This window comes from Eulemur rufifrons, chromosome 8 (genome assembly GCF_041146395.1).
Source record: "Eulemur rufifrons isolate Redbay chromosome 8, OSU_ERuf_1, whole genome shotgun sequence".
Taxonomy (NCBI): Eukaryota; Metazoa; Chordata; class Mammalia; order Primates; family Lemuridae; genus Eulemur; species Eulemur rufifrons.
Window position 1 is genome coordinate 112,896,247 of NC_090990.1, and position 13,778 is coordinate 112,910,024.

At 41.3% G+C, this 13,778-nt stretch overlaps 1 protein-coding gene across 1 annotated transcript in view; it reads right to left on the reverse strand.

The window, feature by feature from the left end:
• Nucleotides 1-5,917: 5,917 nt before the first annotated feature.
• The window catches only part of CTTNBP2NL (CTTNBP2 N-terminal like), a 39,841-nt gene continuing 31,980 nt past the window's right edge, over nucleotides 5,918-13,778 (reverse strand). The window contains exons 4-5 of the mRNA XM_069478969.1: nucleotides 9,281-9,388; nucleotides 5,918-8,112 (exon numbers count right to left, since the gene is read on the reverse strand). Of these exons, the coding sequence (XP_069335070.1) occupies nucleotides 6,631-8,112; nucleotides 9,281-9,388 (1,590 nt within the window). The 3' untranslated portion in view covers nucleotides 5,918-6,630. The remainder of the gene's footprint in view (nucleotides 8,113-9,280; nucleotides 9,389-13,778) is intronic.

Here is a 13,778-nt window from a genome sequence, read left to right on the forward strand (position 1 = left end):
GTGCCCCTGGGAGCAGCCAGGGCTGGGCTAGAATTGCCGGCTTCAGGTCGGCTCAGGGAGGAGCAGTCTGCTGAGGCGGAATGAGGGCGCCAGACTGACTTGCCAGTCTGGGCTCTGCTGTGAAGTAGACATTACACTGGCCTTTCTGGGGCTTGTTCTCATCTGGAAGATGAGGAGCTACAATCAAGGGTCTCTAAGCTTCCCTGTAACTCTAACACTTGCCGACTCCCTGTGTGCAGGCAAATGAGCCTTCTGTCTCCATACCGAAACCCAGTCGCTTCAGTCAAAGGTCTCAGAAGAAAGCTAGCTAACCAGTGGATTTATACGTAGGTATTTGACTGACAATAAGCTAATATTTTAAACTCCCCAAATGTAGAATTACTGTTTTGAGGCTGTAGTGTGGCCAGTGGAAGGAGAGTGGACTTGGAAGCCAAACAGAAGAGGGTTTGAGTCCCAGCTGTGACACTGAACCTCAGCCCTGTTCTGCTGCAGGATCTTGAGCAATTGACTGTGCCTCAACAGGATTCAGTCACCTTATCTATCAAGCAGGGATAATCCACCTCTTTTAGTAGCTGTGTTGATTAAATGAAGTAACATGTAAAATACCTGATTTGAGAGCTTGGCACCATATAAATGCTCAGAAAATGTGTGTTCCTTATTTAGAGGACTTAATCATGACCGAAAGGAACAGAGTAGACTTTCAGATGGAGATCAGGGTGCAGGCGGCTTACTTGGGAGTGCCTTTGGGATCCACATCTATGGAATGAAGTGAGAAGGGAGCAGGACTGGGCAAAGTAGTGCTGCAATTTGCAGTCTCAATCAAGGTCTCAGCCAGTCCTACAGGGGGTTTTGTAGCTGGGATGACCCTTCAGAGTCCTCCCAATTTGGGACAAGGGGGCCAGTATAAACTCTACATCAATCAGTCTTTGGGTATGATTTGCCCATGGAAGGAGATGTGACCTTAGTCAAGTTTATTTTTAGTTAAGACAATTCCTATAAGGGGTTACAGCTGAGGGCCATTTATTGTCAGCATTCCCTGCACCTAGGGAAATAAATCCTTCGTTCTTGAAGGGCTGCCTACATGGCGTATCCTAGTGTCTATCACATTGAGTTACACTGAGTAGGATTCTTGTCAGATTAAGTAGGTGACTCCCCAAGGATAAAGCCAGTCTTGTTTTGACACTTCCCAGTAATTTCCGAGTCAACCATTTCACAGTGGCAGGTACTGAGCCACATACGCCTCCAGTCTAAAAGCAACACCCCTGCAAGTGTTCCAGAGGCTCACTGATTCTTTTCAAAACTTAATTTGCATTTTTCTCATTTGCTTATAGAGATTTAGAGGGTGTGAAGAAGGGCAATGGGTAGGAAAGGACATTTATGGGTAATGTGGTATTTTGGCAAGCAGGTCCTTTTTGAACCTGCCTTTTGCATTTTCGTAGGTTTTCCCTACAAGTTATCAGAGAATGTTTTGCAGAGTGTGCGGCCTGGAAGCCCATTCTTAGATCAGCCCCAACCTTTTCAAAAACCACACATGGGTGTCAGTCTCCCTGACACAGGACTCAACTCTTGGGGACTTCTTGTGCCTGGGTCACTGACCTAATCCTAGAATCAAGACAAGCCAAGAAAAACATAAAGCAAACACAGGGAGATACTGTAAAACTCAGGTAAATAATGCTTTGGAGAGAGGAGAAAAGACATTTACTCCTTTTCCAGTTAACTTTTTCCTGCCCACAAAGAACTTTGTCACCTGAGCCACCACAGTGCTTTTGCCAGGGACCACCTTCAGTAACACCCTATGGTTTCTTAAACTCACTTGCATTATTCTATCAAACATGTCTCTGGAATCATTATATAACTTAGTTGTTACTGTTTTGCTTCCCCAACTAGATTGTGAGTACTCTGAGGGCAGGGAACAGGTTTAGACTTGTATCTTTCTTAATAGCTATTTAATGGCTTGGTTTCTGGTTCATCTTAGATACTTAAGAAACATGTGTTATTTGAGGGGAATTAATAAGGATGTTTTGTTTTTGTTCTGTTGGCAATGGGTCTTATAATCTACTCCTGGGGTGGTGGTGGAGCAGTAGGGTGCCCTCGAGGATTTTCTAAACTTCCTCTATCTTAAGAATCACCCAAGGCACTTATCTAGAGTCCCACCTTGTCCTACTGAGTCAGAATCACCAGCGGAGGGGCCTGGGAATCTGTATGTCTAACAAGAGCCCCCACCCCCGGAGTTCTCATTTGGGAAACACTGGTAGTGAAAGAGAAAAGCTCTACGGTTTGAGTCCTGGCTGTCACTTATTAAGGGGCCTTGTACAAATTTCTGGTCCTCAACTACACTGGGTATAGTATTACCTCACAGCACCTTTTCGAGTATTAGTAAAGTAACATGTATGTGAAATCATTAGCCTGGTGTTTGGTACTCAAGCACACTCTGGACTCTGAGTATCACTGATATTCTGGTAAACCAGTTTCAGGAGCTTAAGACAGACATCTCCTTAGGTCAGATGCAAAGAAGTTGTTATGAAAGAACAGGTGAGGGCTATGAAGCACTATTTCTCAAAATGTGAGCCTCAAACTCCCTGCATCATACTTCTAAGCCCAATCCCCAAGAATCCTTATTTTGAGGTTTCCCTGGTCATATTAAAGCACAATAAAGTTTGAGAACCAAAACCCTAGTCTCCTTTCTCTCCCTTTGCTTTTACTAAAGAATCGGCCACTCACATGCAAATAGATAGGTAGATAGGCTCTCAAGTTTTCTTAACTAGTTTCATAGCAACTAAATTAGAAATTACTCTGGTAGAACTATGTTCATCGCCCACCTCTGACTCACTGTTAGGAAAACACATCCTATTTTGACGCCAACATTTCAAAAGACATTTGAAGTTCTGTGTCAAGGACTAACCATCAGAAATGCTCTTTATGAATTTACACAGTTGCGCGTGTGCACACAAATTGACAAGGCAGCATTGCTGACAGGCTGTTATGGGAAAATGGATACAGCTAGTGTTAGCTGAAATGATCATTAATTGGCTTAAATGCTGGAAGCTTAAGATATGTAAACATCCACGCTGTTTGAACATCTTTTGTACTTCAAAGGATTTTCAAGTGCTTTTGTCTGGCTACAACTAGCATTCGCTAAAAGTGCAGCTGCAAGGGCACTGGACTAGGAAACGAGGGATGCATTAGTCATTTGTAAAATGAGAGGGCAGGACAAGATCAGACTTTCTTCAGCTGGAGCACATGAGTCATGGATGGCTTCAGGGTCTCTGGACCTGTGAAGCCATCAACCACATTTTGCACATAGGCATATCCATTTTTCTGGGGACAGAGTCTATACTGTCTTTAAGATTCTCAAAAGGTCCAGAACCACCAAATGGTTTCAAAATTACAGACTGGATTATTGTAAAGGCTTTTTCCAGCTCAAAGATCCTAAAGGAAACCAGTGTCCTAGTTCCTCATGGTGTCTAATCTAGGTGGGTCATTGACTTTATATGGTTTTTCAAAGCCATGATCAAGTGTTCCCTCTATACCACCCACTCTTTCCCCAACAAAATACGCCCAAATTGTGCAACATTTTTCACTTTGTACAAACAAGACTATTTTTCCCTCAGACGGTATGATTTAACTTGTTTTAATGTTGTTTGCTATAAAAACGTCTGGAGACTTCTGCACGGTATATTTGGCTTTACAAATGTTAATGACTCGTTAATGCTTGTGTTATATTGTTGCACATCATTACAATCTGTTGACCAGTAACAGCTTTTGCAACATGGGTTAATACCAAAATTGTGAATCATGGATTTTTTACTTAGCACACACACACACAATCTACAGCAAACTTAAATCCTAATCTATAATATCTATTAATAACTGGATTATTGGATCCATTGCAGGATTGTGCTTATTTACCTCAGAAGATAGGCAACTAGCAAAAATACACATTTCTTTTACATATCCCCACCCCCATATTACACTGTAAAAGAAATACGTTATTCAGTGCATTTCCTAAGAAATAAACTTCCTTATAGTATCTCTCTTTCTATATATATATCTATCCCAAAACAAAGGAAGAGCACAATGCACCTTTTAAGATTACCATGTAAAGCAAGAGAGATAATAACACTCTGGCACTGTAGCCCCCTCTCCTGAAAGGTTAGCTGTTTTATCACTGTTCATTCTGGCTATGCATGGGAATAAAGTTCAATGCATGATTGCTTTGGACAGTTTAAAATACCTCCTACATCATTTTGGTAGACATACTGGGCATTCGTAGCACTGAATTTTTGATGTATTTGCCTTGATCAAACCATGAGCTGTGGGGGTCACCAGTATACTCCACTGTGATTTATACCTCCCCTTTCCCCACCAACTCACATTGGATGAAAAGGAAATAGACTTAAATTAGAGCAAGAGGTCAAAGGCTGCTGGATAGATGCTGGGTAGGAGAATGTATTTGAGGACACCTCTCCTTTCTTGTGGACATAAAATCATACACTGAGCTATGTTGTGGACAGTCCTGTTTGGAAGAGGAGGATAGTCATTATAGTTTATGGACTTTGCCAGCTATACTAGCCTACATAGTTGGAAAGTCTGGAGGTTTCTGTCCAAACAAACTTGCTATTACAGAAATGACAAATTTTTAGAATGAAAGAGGTTCAACTTAGGAGCTTGCAAGGTAAATGTAGCTGCAAAAGTGTTTGTTTAACCGGCAGTGTTCAAACATTTTTAAAATCAGTTCTCGATATTCAAAAATGAAAATGTTTCTCATGAAAATTAGGATTTCATAAAAATTTGAGGAGCTGGTAACCTTGGTCTAGTATCCTTGTACAGCAGCAAATAGCTGGTGTTGAACAAGGTGCCCCTTTTATTTATTATTTTTTAGGGACAGGGTCTCACGCTGTCACCCAGGCTGGAGTACAGTGGTGTCATCATATTGTAGCTTATTGCAGCCTTGAACTCCTGAGCTCAATGATCTTCTTGCTTCAGTCTCCTGAGTAGCTAGGGACTACAGGTGCACGCCACCACACCTGTGTAATTTTTAAATTTTTTGTAGAGATGGGGTCTTGCTATGTTGCCCAGGTTGGTCTTGAACTCCTGGGCTCAAATAATCCTCCCACCTCCCACCTCCCACCTCAGCCTCCCACAGTGCTGGGATTACAGGGGTGAGCCACCACACTCACTCAGTGAGATACCCCTTTTAAATGGGGCTTGGGAACTTCAGTTTGCCACTACTCCCACCTGTTTTATACCACTTGAGTGAATGGCCTGTTTCACTCATTTTTATGACTCACTCAAGTTGAGTTTTGTGACATGGGGCTAGTTTCTCTGTCCTTTTACGACGTTGAATACCTTGCAGTATCCCCACTTCCCTGTGAACAAGATTCCTCCTTTGATTGGGTCCCAGCCACATCTAGTTGGTTTTGGTAGGTTGTCTTATTTGTTTCTTTCTTTTTTTTCTTATTGGTAGGTAATCTTAATGTGCAATTCTACTTGTCCTTTATGCTATATTGCAAACATCAAAGATATCATTACACTAATATTTATGTAAGTGTATGTATATTAAACATGTAAAGGGGTATGTATCTATACAGATATATGTATACTTCCATTTAGCAAAAGTTAATTTGGTTCCACAGATAGAGATACCAAGTGCTGGCAGCTGGGAGAATAAATGTAACAATTTGGTAAAACGTATATAATTCTGACTTATAGTATTACAAAGAGAGTGAATTTTAAGTTATTGCTTTTTGATTACAGAGTAAAGATTTCATTCTGTTGCAAAACTTTTATACAGAATGAATAACCATTTCCTATTCAAGTAATAGCAATCAGAATCAGAAGTTCCTTACATGACAGTAGATGCTTGAAAGACACTTTTTAAATGGAGATGTGATTTCATTCTATTCAAGACTATGTAGGAAACTTGGAGTGACTTAATTTTTCAAAAGTACAAGAAAATCAGCACCCCAACTGCTCAGTGCTCAGGAGGGCTTCTCAAGCGCTCTATAAAGCTCAGCTTTGTGGTGAGCTCACACTCACCTTCAGGACTCCCATTCTACTTATGCAGCCTTGTTTCAGAACACAAAGCTTGCGTTAAAAACAGTAAAAGAGGATTAAAAGCAGTGTTGGTTTTTTAACATTCAGAATTCACAGAGGATCTCATTTTGCAATTAAATGATCCGTTTTGTGTTTTCGATGCAGAATCACATTTGTATGGCAGTCATATATCAGGCACTTTTAAAACATATTCATCTGGAATAAAAATCTGCAAGAACCACTTCTGCATAATTCAAAATGAGTGTTGAGTGATTCTAGTCCCAAAATAGACAGCAAATCACCACCTGGTACTCAGTTAGCTTTCTCTATCACAACATGACGGTGACTGCTGAGCTTGAGATGTCTTTGAGGTGCCCTTTTGTTATAGCTTCAGTACAAAGATGTGAGCCATAAAAATCCAAACTACTCAGTTACTACTTAAAAAAATACAAAAAGGTGAAATACGCTAAATGTATTATACAGATGGGTTCAGCTACTATCAAAATAAATAACATAATCTGACTCAACAGTCTGACTCTGAGCTTTTGGACGGAATCTGATGGAATGTCACATGTGGAGACTCCCTCCTAGGGACTAGCTGCTGGTAGGCAAAAGTATCTCAACATCCTTGCCATTGGCTACGACAGCATTAGCAGAGCAGCTGCTGGCAAGGTCTTCTGTGGCTGTCAAAGAGGATGCTTGGGAATGAATTTTGGTCAGCGGAGTGGTAGCGGATGGAGACGGGGTGAGGCCAGGTTTCTTGGGTGGGATAGGTGGGGGGTTTCCTCTCTCAGCTCTGGGGATGGTAGGGGACTTGATCCCTGGAGACAGGGGGCTCAGAGGACTGGACACTTTCCCTGGAGTAGGTGAATGGCTGGTGTCACCTCTTGGATTGGCAGCGTTGGCCAGATTTCGATAGTCTGTGCCAAAGGGAGAGCTGTTGGGAGAGACTGGCTTGATTGGTCCTTGTTGGCTAGTGAACCTGGAGAGCACCTGAGTGACTGTGTTTCGGGCCAGCTGCTTGGCGGCAGAGTTGTCCATGAGGGTGGGAGACAGGTCCCTGGATGGAGGACTCTGGAGACCACTGGCTTGCTGGTCCTGATCCGCTTGGGACTGAAATTTGTGCCGAGCTGCATGGAACCGCTGGTTGATCCCCACTTGGTAGGATGACTGGTAGCTGGGGCTGCTTGCTGATGACCCCAATAGACGCTTAGTTAATACTGGTGAAGAGCAAGGAGAGGATGTTAGAGAGGAGGAGGCTGTGCTGCTGGGAGACAGTGAGCTCCCACTGGAAGGGAGGTGACTGGGCATTGGGACTGTAGTCTCAATTCCCACAGGACACCCACCATTCTCCACCGGTTTCTCTTGGACCAATGCCACAGATTTCTCCCGTGGAGGCACTTGGTTTTCTACACTGTTGCCTACAATCAGCTCCCTGGTAGTTTGTATCTCTGGTTCACAATGGCCATTGGTTTTTGCATAAGAGGAAGTAGGAGTGGTGGGGCCAGGCAGCCCAGTGTTTGTCATCTTAGCTATGTTGCTCCCATGGGTTCTTTCTGCCTGAAAACTCTCTGTTTGGCAAAATACAGACACTAGCATGAGAGGCTCGGTTGCTGTGCCTTTGGACATGGTTACTGTTTTCTTTAGTTGCTCATCAGTGCTACTGTGCTGATGAGAAGCCTCTAGGTCCTTCACTATCTTTTTCAAACTTTCCATTTCTTCTTTCAGAGTTTTGGTCCGGTTCTCTTCTCGGTTCAGTTTTGCTCTCAGTTGTTCCCTTTCGATGTCAAACTCAGACAACTGCTTCTCCACCTGGGCCTCAGTCTGCAAGCCTCGCTTTCTCTCAGCTGCCAACTCTTCCTCCAGTTTACTCACCCGGCTCTTCTCCTTCTCCAGTTTCAGGCTCAGTTCCCCTGCTTTCTGTCCCTCCTCAGCTGCCTTGCTGGTGGCTTTCTTGCACTCAAGCACCAGCATGGATGAGAGTTGCTTGTGGCGGGAGCGCTCCTCTTCCAGCTGACTAGAGAGCTTCTTCTGTTCTTTTTCAAACTTTTTCACTTGGGACTTTTCAAATTCCAACTAAAAAAAAAAAAAAAAATGCCACCACACATCTTGATTAGAGTAAGAAAACAAAGAAATATACTGAAAAACTATGATCGAGTAGAGTGTCCTGCCTAGCTGCTCCTTGGTATATAGGATTAACATGTATGCCATGGTGCTTAGATCAAGTATTTCTGAAGTATTAGAACACCTAATACAAAAATAAAATAAAATAAAATAAAAAACAACCCGCACACATGATTTAATCTTTCTTTGATGATTTAGGAAACACTTAGCTCTTGCACTGTCTCAGGATTATCAGTGGGAATATGATGTGAAATTGTATTTTAGGTATGTAGAGAGTATAAAGCATTAGAATCAATCAAAACAGATAACAGAAAGCAACATACACCAGATTTTGTGATAAATGCTTTGGGAAAAAACCCTTTGCAGTTTCAGTAATAATTTTCTCTGGTTTTAAAAACAAACACAAATAGTTGCATTTGAATCATACTTTTTACACAAATGTAGTCTGTTCTACTTGTCCTCTCAACCCTATTTAAGGCACAGAGACTCTGAGCTAGAGGGAAAGAGCTGAGGAACTCTTTTAGTCAGTGGTTTCCAAACACCAAGAACCATTAATGGATGGGGAAACCAACTTGATGAGCCATGACCAGAATTAAAAAAAAAAAAAAAAAATAGAAAACATCAATGTGTACTATAGGCAGTAAGGGTTGTGTATCATTTCATGAGATTTTGTTTCAGGCATTTGTGTATGTGTCTACATACACTGGGCTGTGATATAAAATGTATTTCTTACTGGGAGTTCTAAGGCAAAAAACATTTGAGAGCTACAGCTCTAAGTTAGCATTTCCCAAAGTGTATTCTATGGAACAATAGTCCTAGGGTGAGTGATCTGTGTCAAAAAAAGATTTTATGAAAACACAGATTTGCTAAACACAGAATACCCTATCTTGTTCTTGAAGACTCACAATATACTTTTGCATACTGAAGATTCTAACAGATTTAATGTTAGAAACCTGTTTAATTTTGTTTAAACTGGATTAAATTGTTTAATCCAGTAGTTCCCAGACTTATTTAGCCATAAAGTCCTTTTTTTGAGCAACACCAATTAGCATCTGCAGAATAATCTTTGAGAAATGCTATTCTAGGTAAATGCTGCTGTGAATCCCTCCACCTTAATTACCTGTTGAGTCAGCCTCTCTCTTTCTTTCTCTAGCATGTAGGTGACATCATCTCCTTCAGCTGTGTCCTGTGCATGCCTTTGCCTTTCTTCCTCAAGGTCTAGGATCACCTTTAAAGAATTTTAAAAAATTCATTTCCAAATATCAAGGAATCATACTTATAACACAACTAATACTAAGTGCTTAAGTACCTAAGATAGTTTCAGAGATTGATTAAATCAATCAATCAAACCAACCAACCAACCAACCCAGCCATGGCCATAAAGGAGCATGGTAAAGTGAAAGACATGAAAACTCTGTGCTAGAAAATTAGATATTTACTTTACTTGAAGTATATGCAGAATGGCATGTAAATAGAAGAGAACAACTAATTAGCTGCAGGAGTTGAGGAGGTTTCAGAGAATTAATAAAAAGTCCAAGAAACTGGAGGCAGTTTGGTATGACTAAGGGCCAGCGTAGGTGAAGAAGCAAGACAGGATCACAGAAAGCTGAAAGCTGAGGTTCTCCTCTCAATGCCCAAATCACTGCAGGAAGGCACCAAAGGGGAAGCCTGGAACAAACATTTCAGATAGGTCACATCCTAACTGTGCTGTGTTTAATTAAAATATGCATTTTATATAGGCAGATAAGAGGTGAAAACACTCTCCTGACTTCATCCTACATGTGAAAAGCCTCAATAATAGAGATCGTAAATGGATATTTTTCACAAGCCCCACCCCCAACTTTTTTTAAAGGGATAGACGGGGTCTCTTCTGTGGCCCAGGCTGAAGTGGTACAATCATAGCTTACTGTAGCCTTGAACTCCTGGACTCAAGTGATCCTCTTGCCTCAGCCTCCTGAGTAGCTGGGATTACAGGCACACACGAGCATGCCTGGCTGTTTTTTTTAATATTATTTGCAGAAATGGAGTCTCAGTATGTTGCTCAGGTTGGTCTCAAATTCCTGGCCTCAAGCAATCCTCCCACCTTGGTCTCCCAAAGTGCTGAGATTACAGGCATGAGCGAGCCATTGTGCCCGGCTCACAAAGGCCTTTTAATTAACCTGCCTACCCATATTCCACTTATCCCGGTGCCAAAGTATTAAGCCCAATTTTCAAGAGAATACAAATTTAACGAGACATTTTCTACATAATTCTGCCTAGAAATGCAAAATATTCTGAGTGGCAATGGAATCCTTAGTAGCTTCTATTCATGCTTTAAAGGTGCCTTGGCCCAGACCTCCAGGGTAGAGCACTGTTATCCCAATGGCCATTTCTCATTATTGCTCCTTACTGACAATTTTACTGAATGGAGACAGAAAATTTTCTGGGACATGAAATCCCCCTTTAAAAGTAAAAATGAGCCACATGCAGTGGTGCACCTGTATGCCTAGCCACCTTAGGGGGCCTCTGAGGCAGAAGGATTGCTTGAGCCCAGGAGTTGGAGGTTACAGTGAGCTATGATCTTGCCACTGTACTCCAGCCTGGGCCACAGAGCAAAATTCTGTCTCTAAAACAAAAGAAAACAAACAAAACAACCCAAGAAAATGGTTTGGTGGACTTCTGGTTTTAAAAAAATCTAATTTTTCAATTTAATAGAAAGACAGGCTTTTGGCTAAAGGTGATAAGTCATCTCTCTGTTTTGAGAGCCCTCTAAAATTTAAGAAATGGAATGAAAAGACTAAAAACCCACAAAGAGAGAGACTTTAGCAGATAAGAAATTTTTTTTTTTTTTTTTTTTTTTTTTTTTTGTTGAGACAGAGTCTCACTTTGTTGCCCAGGCTAGAGTGAGTGCCGTGGCGTCTGCCTAGCTCACAGCAACCTCAGACTCCTGGACTTAAGCGATCCTACTGCCTCAGCCTCCCAAGTAGCTGGGACTACAGGCATGCGCCACTATGCCCGGCTAATTTTTTCTATATAGATTTTTAGTTGTCCATATAATGTCTTTCTATTTTTAGTAGAGACGGGGTCTCGCTCAGGCTGGTCTCGAACTCCTGACCTTGAGCAATCCACCCGCCTCGGCCTCCCAGAGTGCTAGGATTACAGGCGTGAGCCACCGCGCCCGGCCCAGATAAGAAATTTTAATAACAGTTTGAAAAAGGAATGAGGCCGGAGGAGTGGTAACTCCTTTAGTATGAGGGAAGAAGCTGTTTTGCCCTGCAGGGCCCCAAAGAGAGGGAACATGCAAGTGGCAGGCATTGCAGACTGGTTAAATGTAGGATAGAAAACAGGAGGACTGGCTCAAAGTCTCTGTTTTCAGAAGAATTATTTGTGTCCTCACCCTCATTACTCCACATAGAATATTAGCAGCCAGGCATCTACTGGCATTAGCCCAGGCATATGCCAGATGCTTATCCTCTGAAGAAATAGAATGTGACAGGCTCAGGATTTGGGAAAACCAGATACAATAGAGAATAGATGTGAGAAAAGAGGACTGAAATTTGTTTTGGGAAGATGGTAAGGGGTAAGAAGAGGAAAGGGAAGTAGGGTGTAAGATAATTAAATTTGTACCCATCAAAATAATATGAACATCTAAAATTGATAAAGGAAGAGAGAGCAGTATATTATTTAGAAATATGGAGGTTATCTACCAAAATAAATGGCAACAAGATAAAAATGGTTACCTCTGAATATTGGGGAGAATGGGGAATGGAAAGAGGTAGACTAGGGAACTCTATTTTTCATTATAAGCAGAATAACCATGTAATTTACTATTTAAACCAGAACATTTCTGAGAGTCAAAGGGGGTATTGTTAATAACTATTCCCGTGTGATAGGCATAAACTGGGACTATGAGCATCCTAATTATAAGCTTCTTGGTACTGTCTGATTTCAACAAAGTCAGTATTCTACTTTGACAAACCACTTAGATAAGCACTGAGTTTCAAAAATTTAACACTCACTTAAAACATTTTACACTGAAATATAATATTAAGACATTTTGAATTATTTTTAACATACTCCTCACTCCAGTCACGTAGAGCCACAAATTGTCCCAACACTACACTTTTCATGAACTTGAAAGCTAGCCCGCCCCTTCAACATAACTCAATTACCTCATGAATGAAGTAATTCAGGAAATAAAGGAAGGAAATAAAGCTTGTCTATCAAACAAGAATATTGTGAAGATTTTCTTAGCCCCCCAAATTTAGGCAACTAACTCCAACCCATTGACACCTTTTATTTTATTTTTTTGTGGTAGGGTATTGCTCTGTCTCATGGGCTAGAGTACAGTGGTGTCATCACAGCTCACTGAAACCTCAAACTCCTGGGCTCAAGAGATCCTCCTGCCTTAGCCTCCTGGGTAGCTGGGACTATAGGTGCATGCCACCACACTGGGCTAATTTTTCTATTTTTTGTAGGGATGGAGTCTTGAGCTTGCTCAGGCTGGTCTCGAACTCATGGCCTCAAGCGATCCTCCCACCTCAGCCTCCCAAAGTGCTACGATTATAGGCGTGAGCCACCAGGTCAGGTCCACTGACAGCTTTTAAATTGGAGCATAAATATTTTCAGATTACTTCATTCTAGACCCAGAGGTTAAACTTTCTTGGGTCTCGAGAAACTCTGAGAATTTGATTAAATCTATGGAAAAATGCATTTCCTACAAAAATGCATAAACTTTTGTCATTCTATATATTTTCTGGAGGGTCATGGAAGATCTGAGGCCCATTCATGGTTAGGATGCTCTAATCTGGTCTTTCTTTTGGACTCTGTGAAGGGAAAGAAAAGATCATAGGCAAGACCCAGAGCTTAGGCAATTTATCAGATGTGATTTAAGCAGATGGCTCTAATGCTGGTAACCAATAAAGTAAGGTCCACCAAACTTCGCAGCTCCTAACCCAATTTTTCAAAATATTTCCTACCAAATGTACTGGTATCTCCCTTGTTGGTATAAATTTAAACTGATAGTTTTTAAAAAACACAGATTCTAGCCAAGCATCTTTTACAGGCCAAATTTGAGCAGTAAATGACAAGGTGGGGAATAAATTCACAAGCACTAGAATTCCAATAAGATGAGGTATAGGAAAGCACAGGTTTACCTTCCTAACTTAGGAGCTGTCAGATACAGAACCAAACACACACACACACACACACACACACACACTCTCTCTCTTTCCTAATAGGGTAGAACAGCTTTAAGGTAAACAACCCTAGGGACTGTTTATGGTTTCATGAGTAACAAAATGCAATGAAACTCAAAACTAGGAATAAATGAAAATAATCTATTGGCTCGTGTGTTTATAGTCAGGTAAATTCTCTCTCTCTGTGGGATACAGCATTCCCCAAATACCTGTTAATCTTTCTATTTATCACTTAAGTAAGCAAATAGAGAACGCTCAGTTCAGCTACAAGCTTGGCCAAACCCCAGTTTGTAAACTTGCCAAAGTTTGGATGATCAAGAGCTGAAAAAACATACCAAGTGTTCTGGAGTGACATATCAAAAAGGAATGCCATCTTAAATAAAGTGTCTGGCACATACCCTAGATTTAATATTTGGAATAACTTGTGTTTTCTTTTCTATC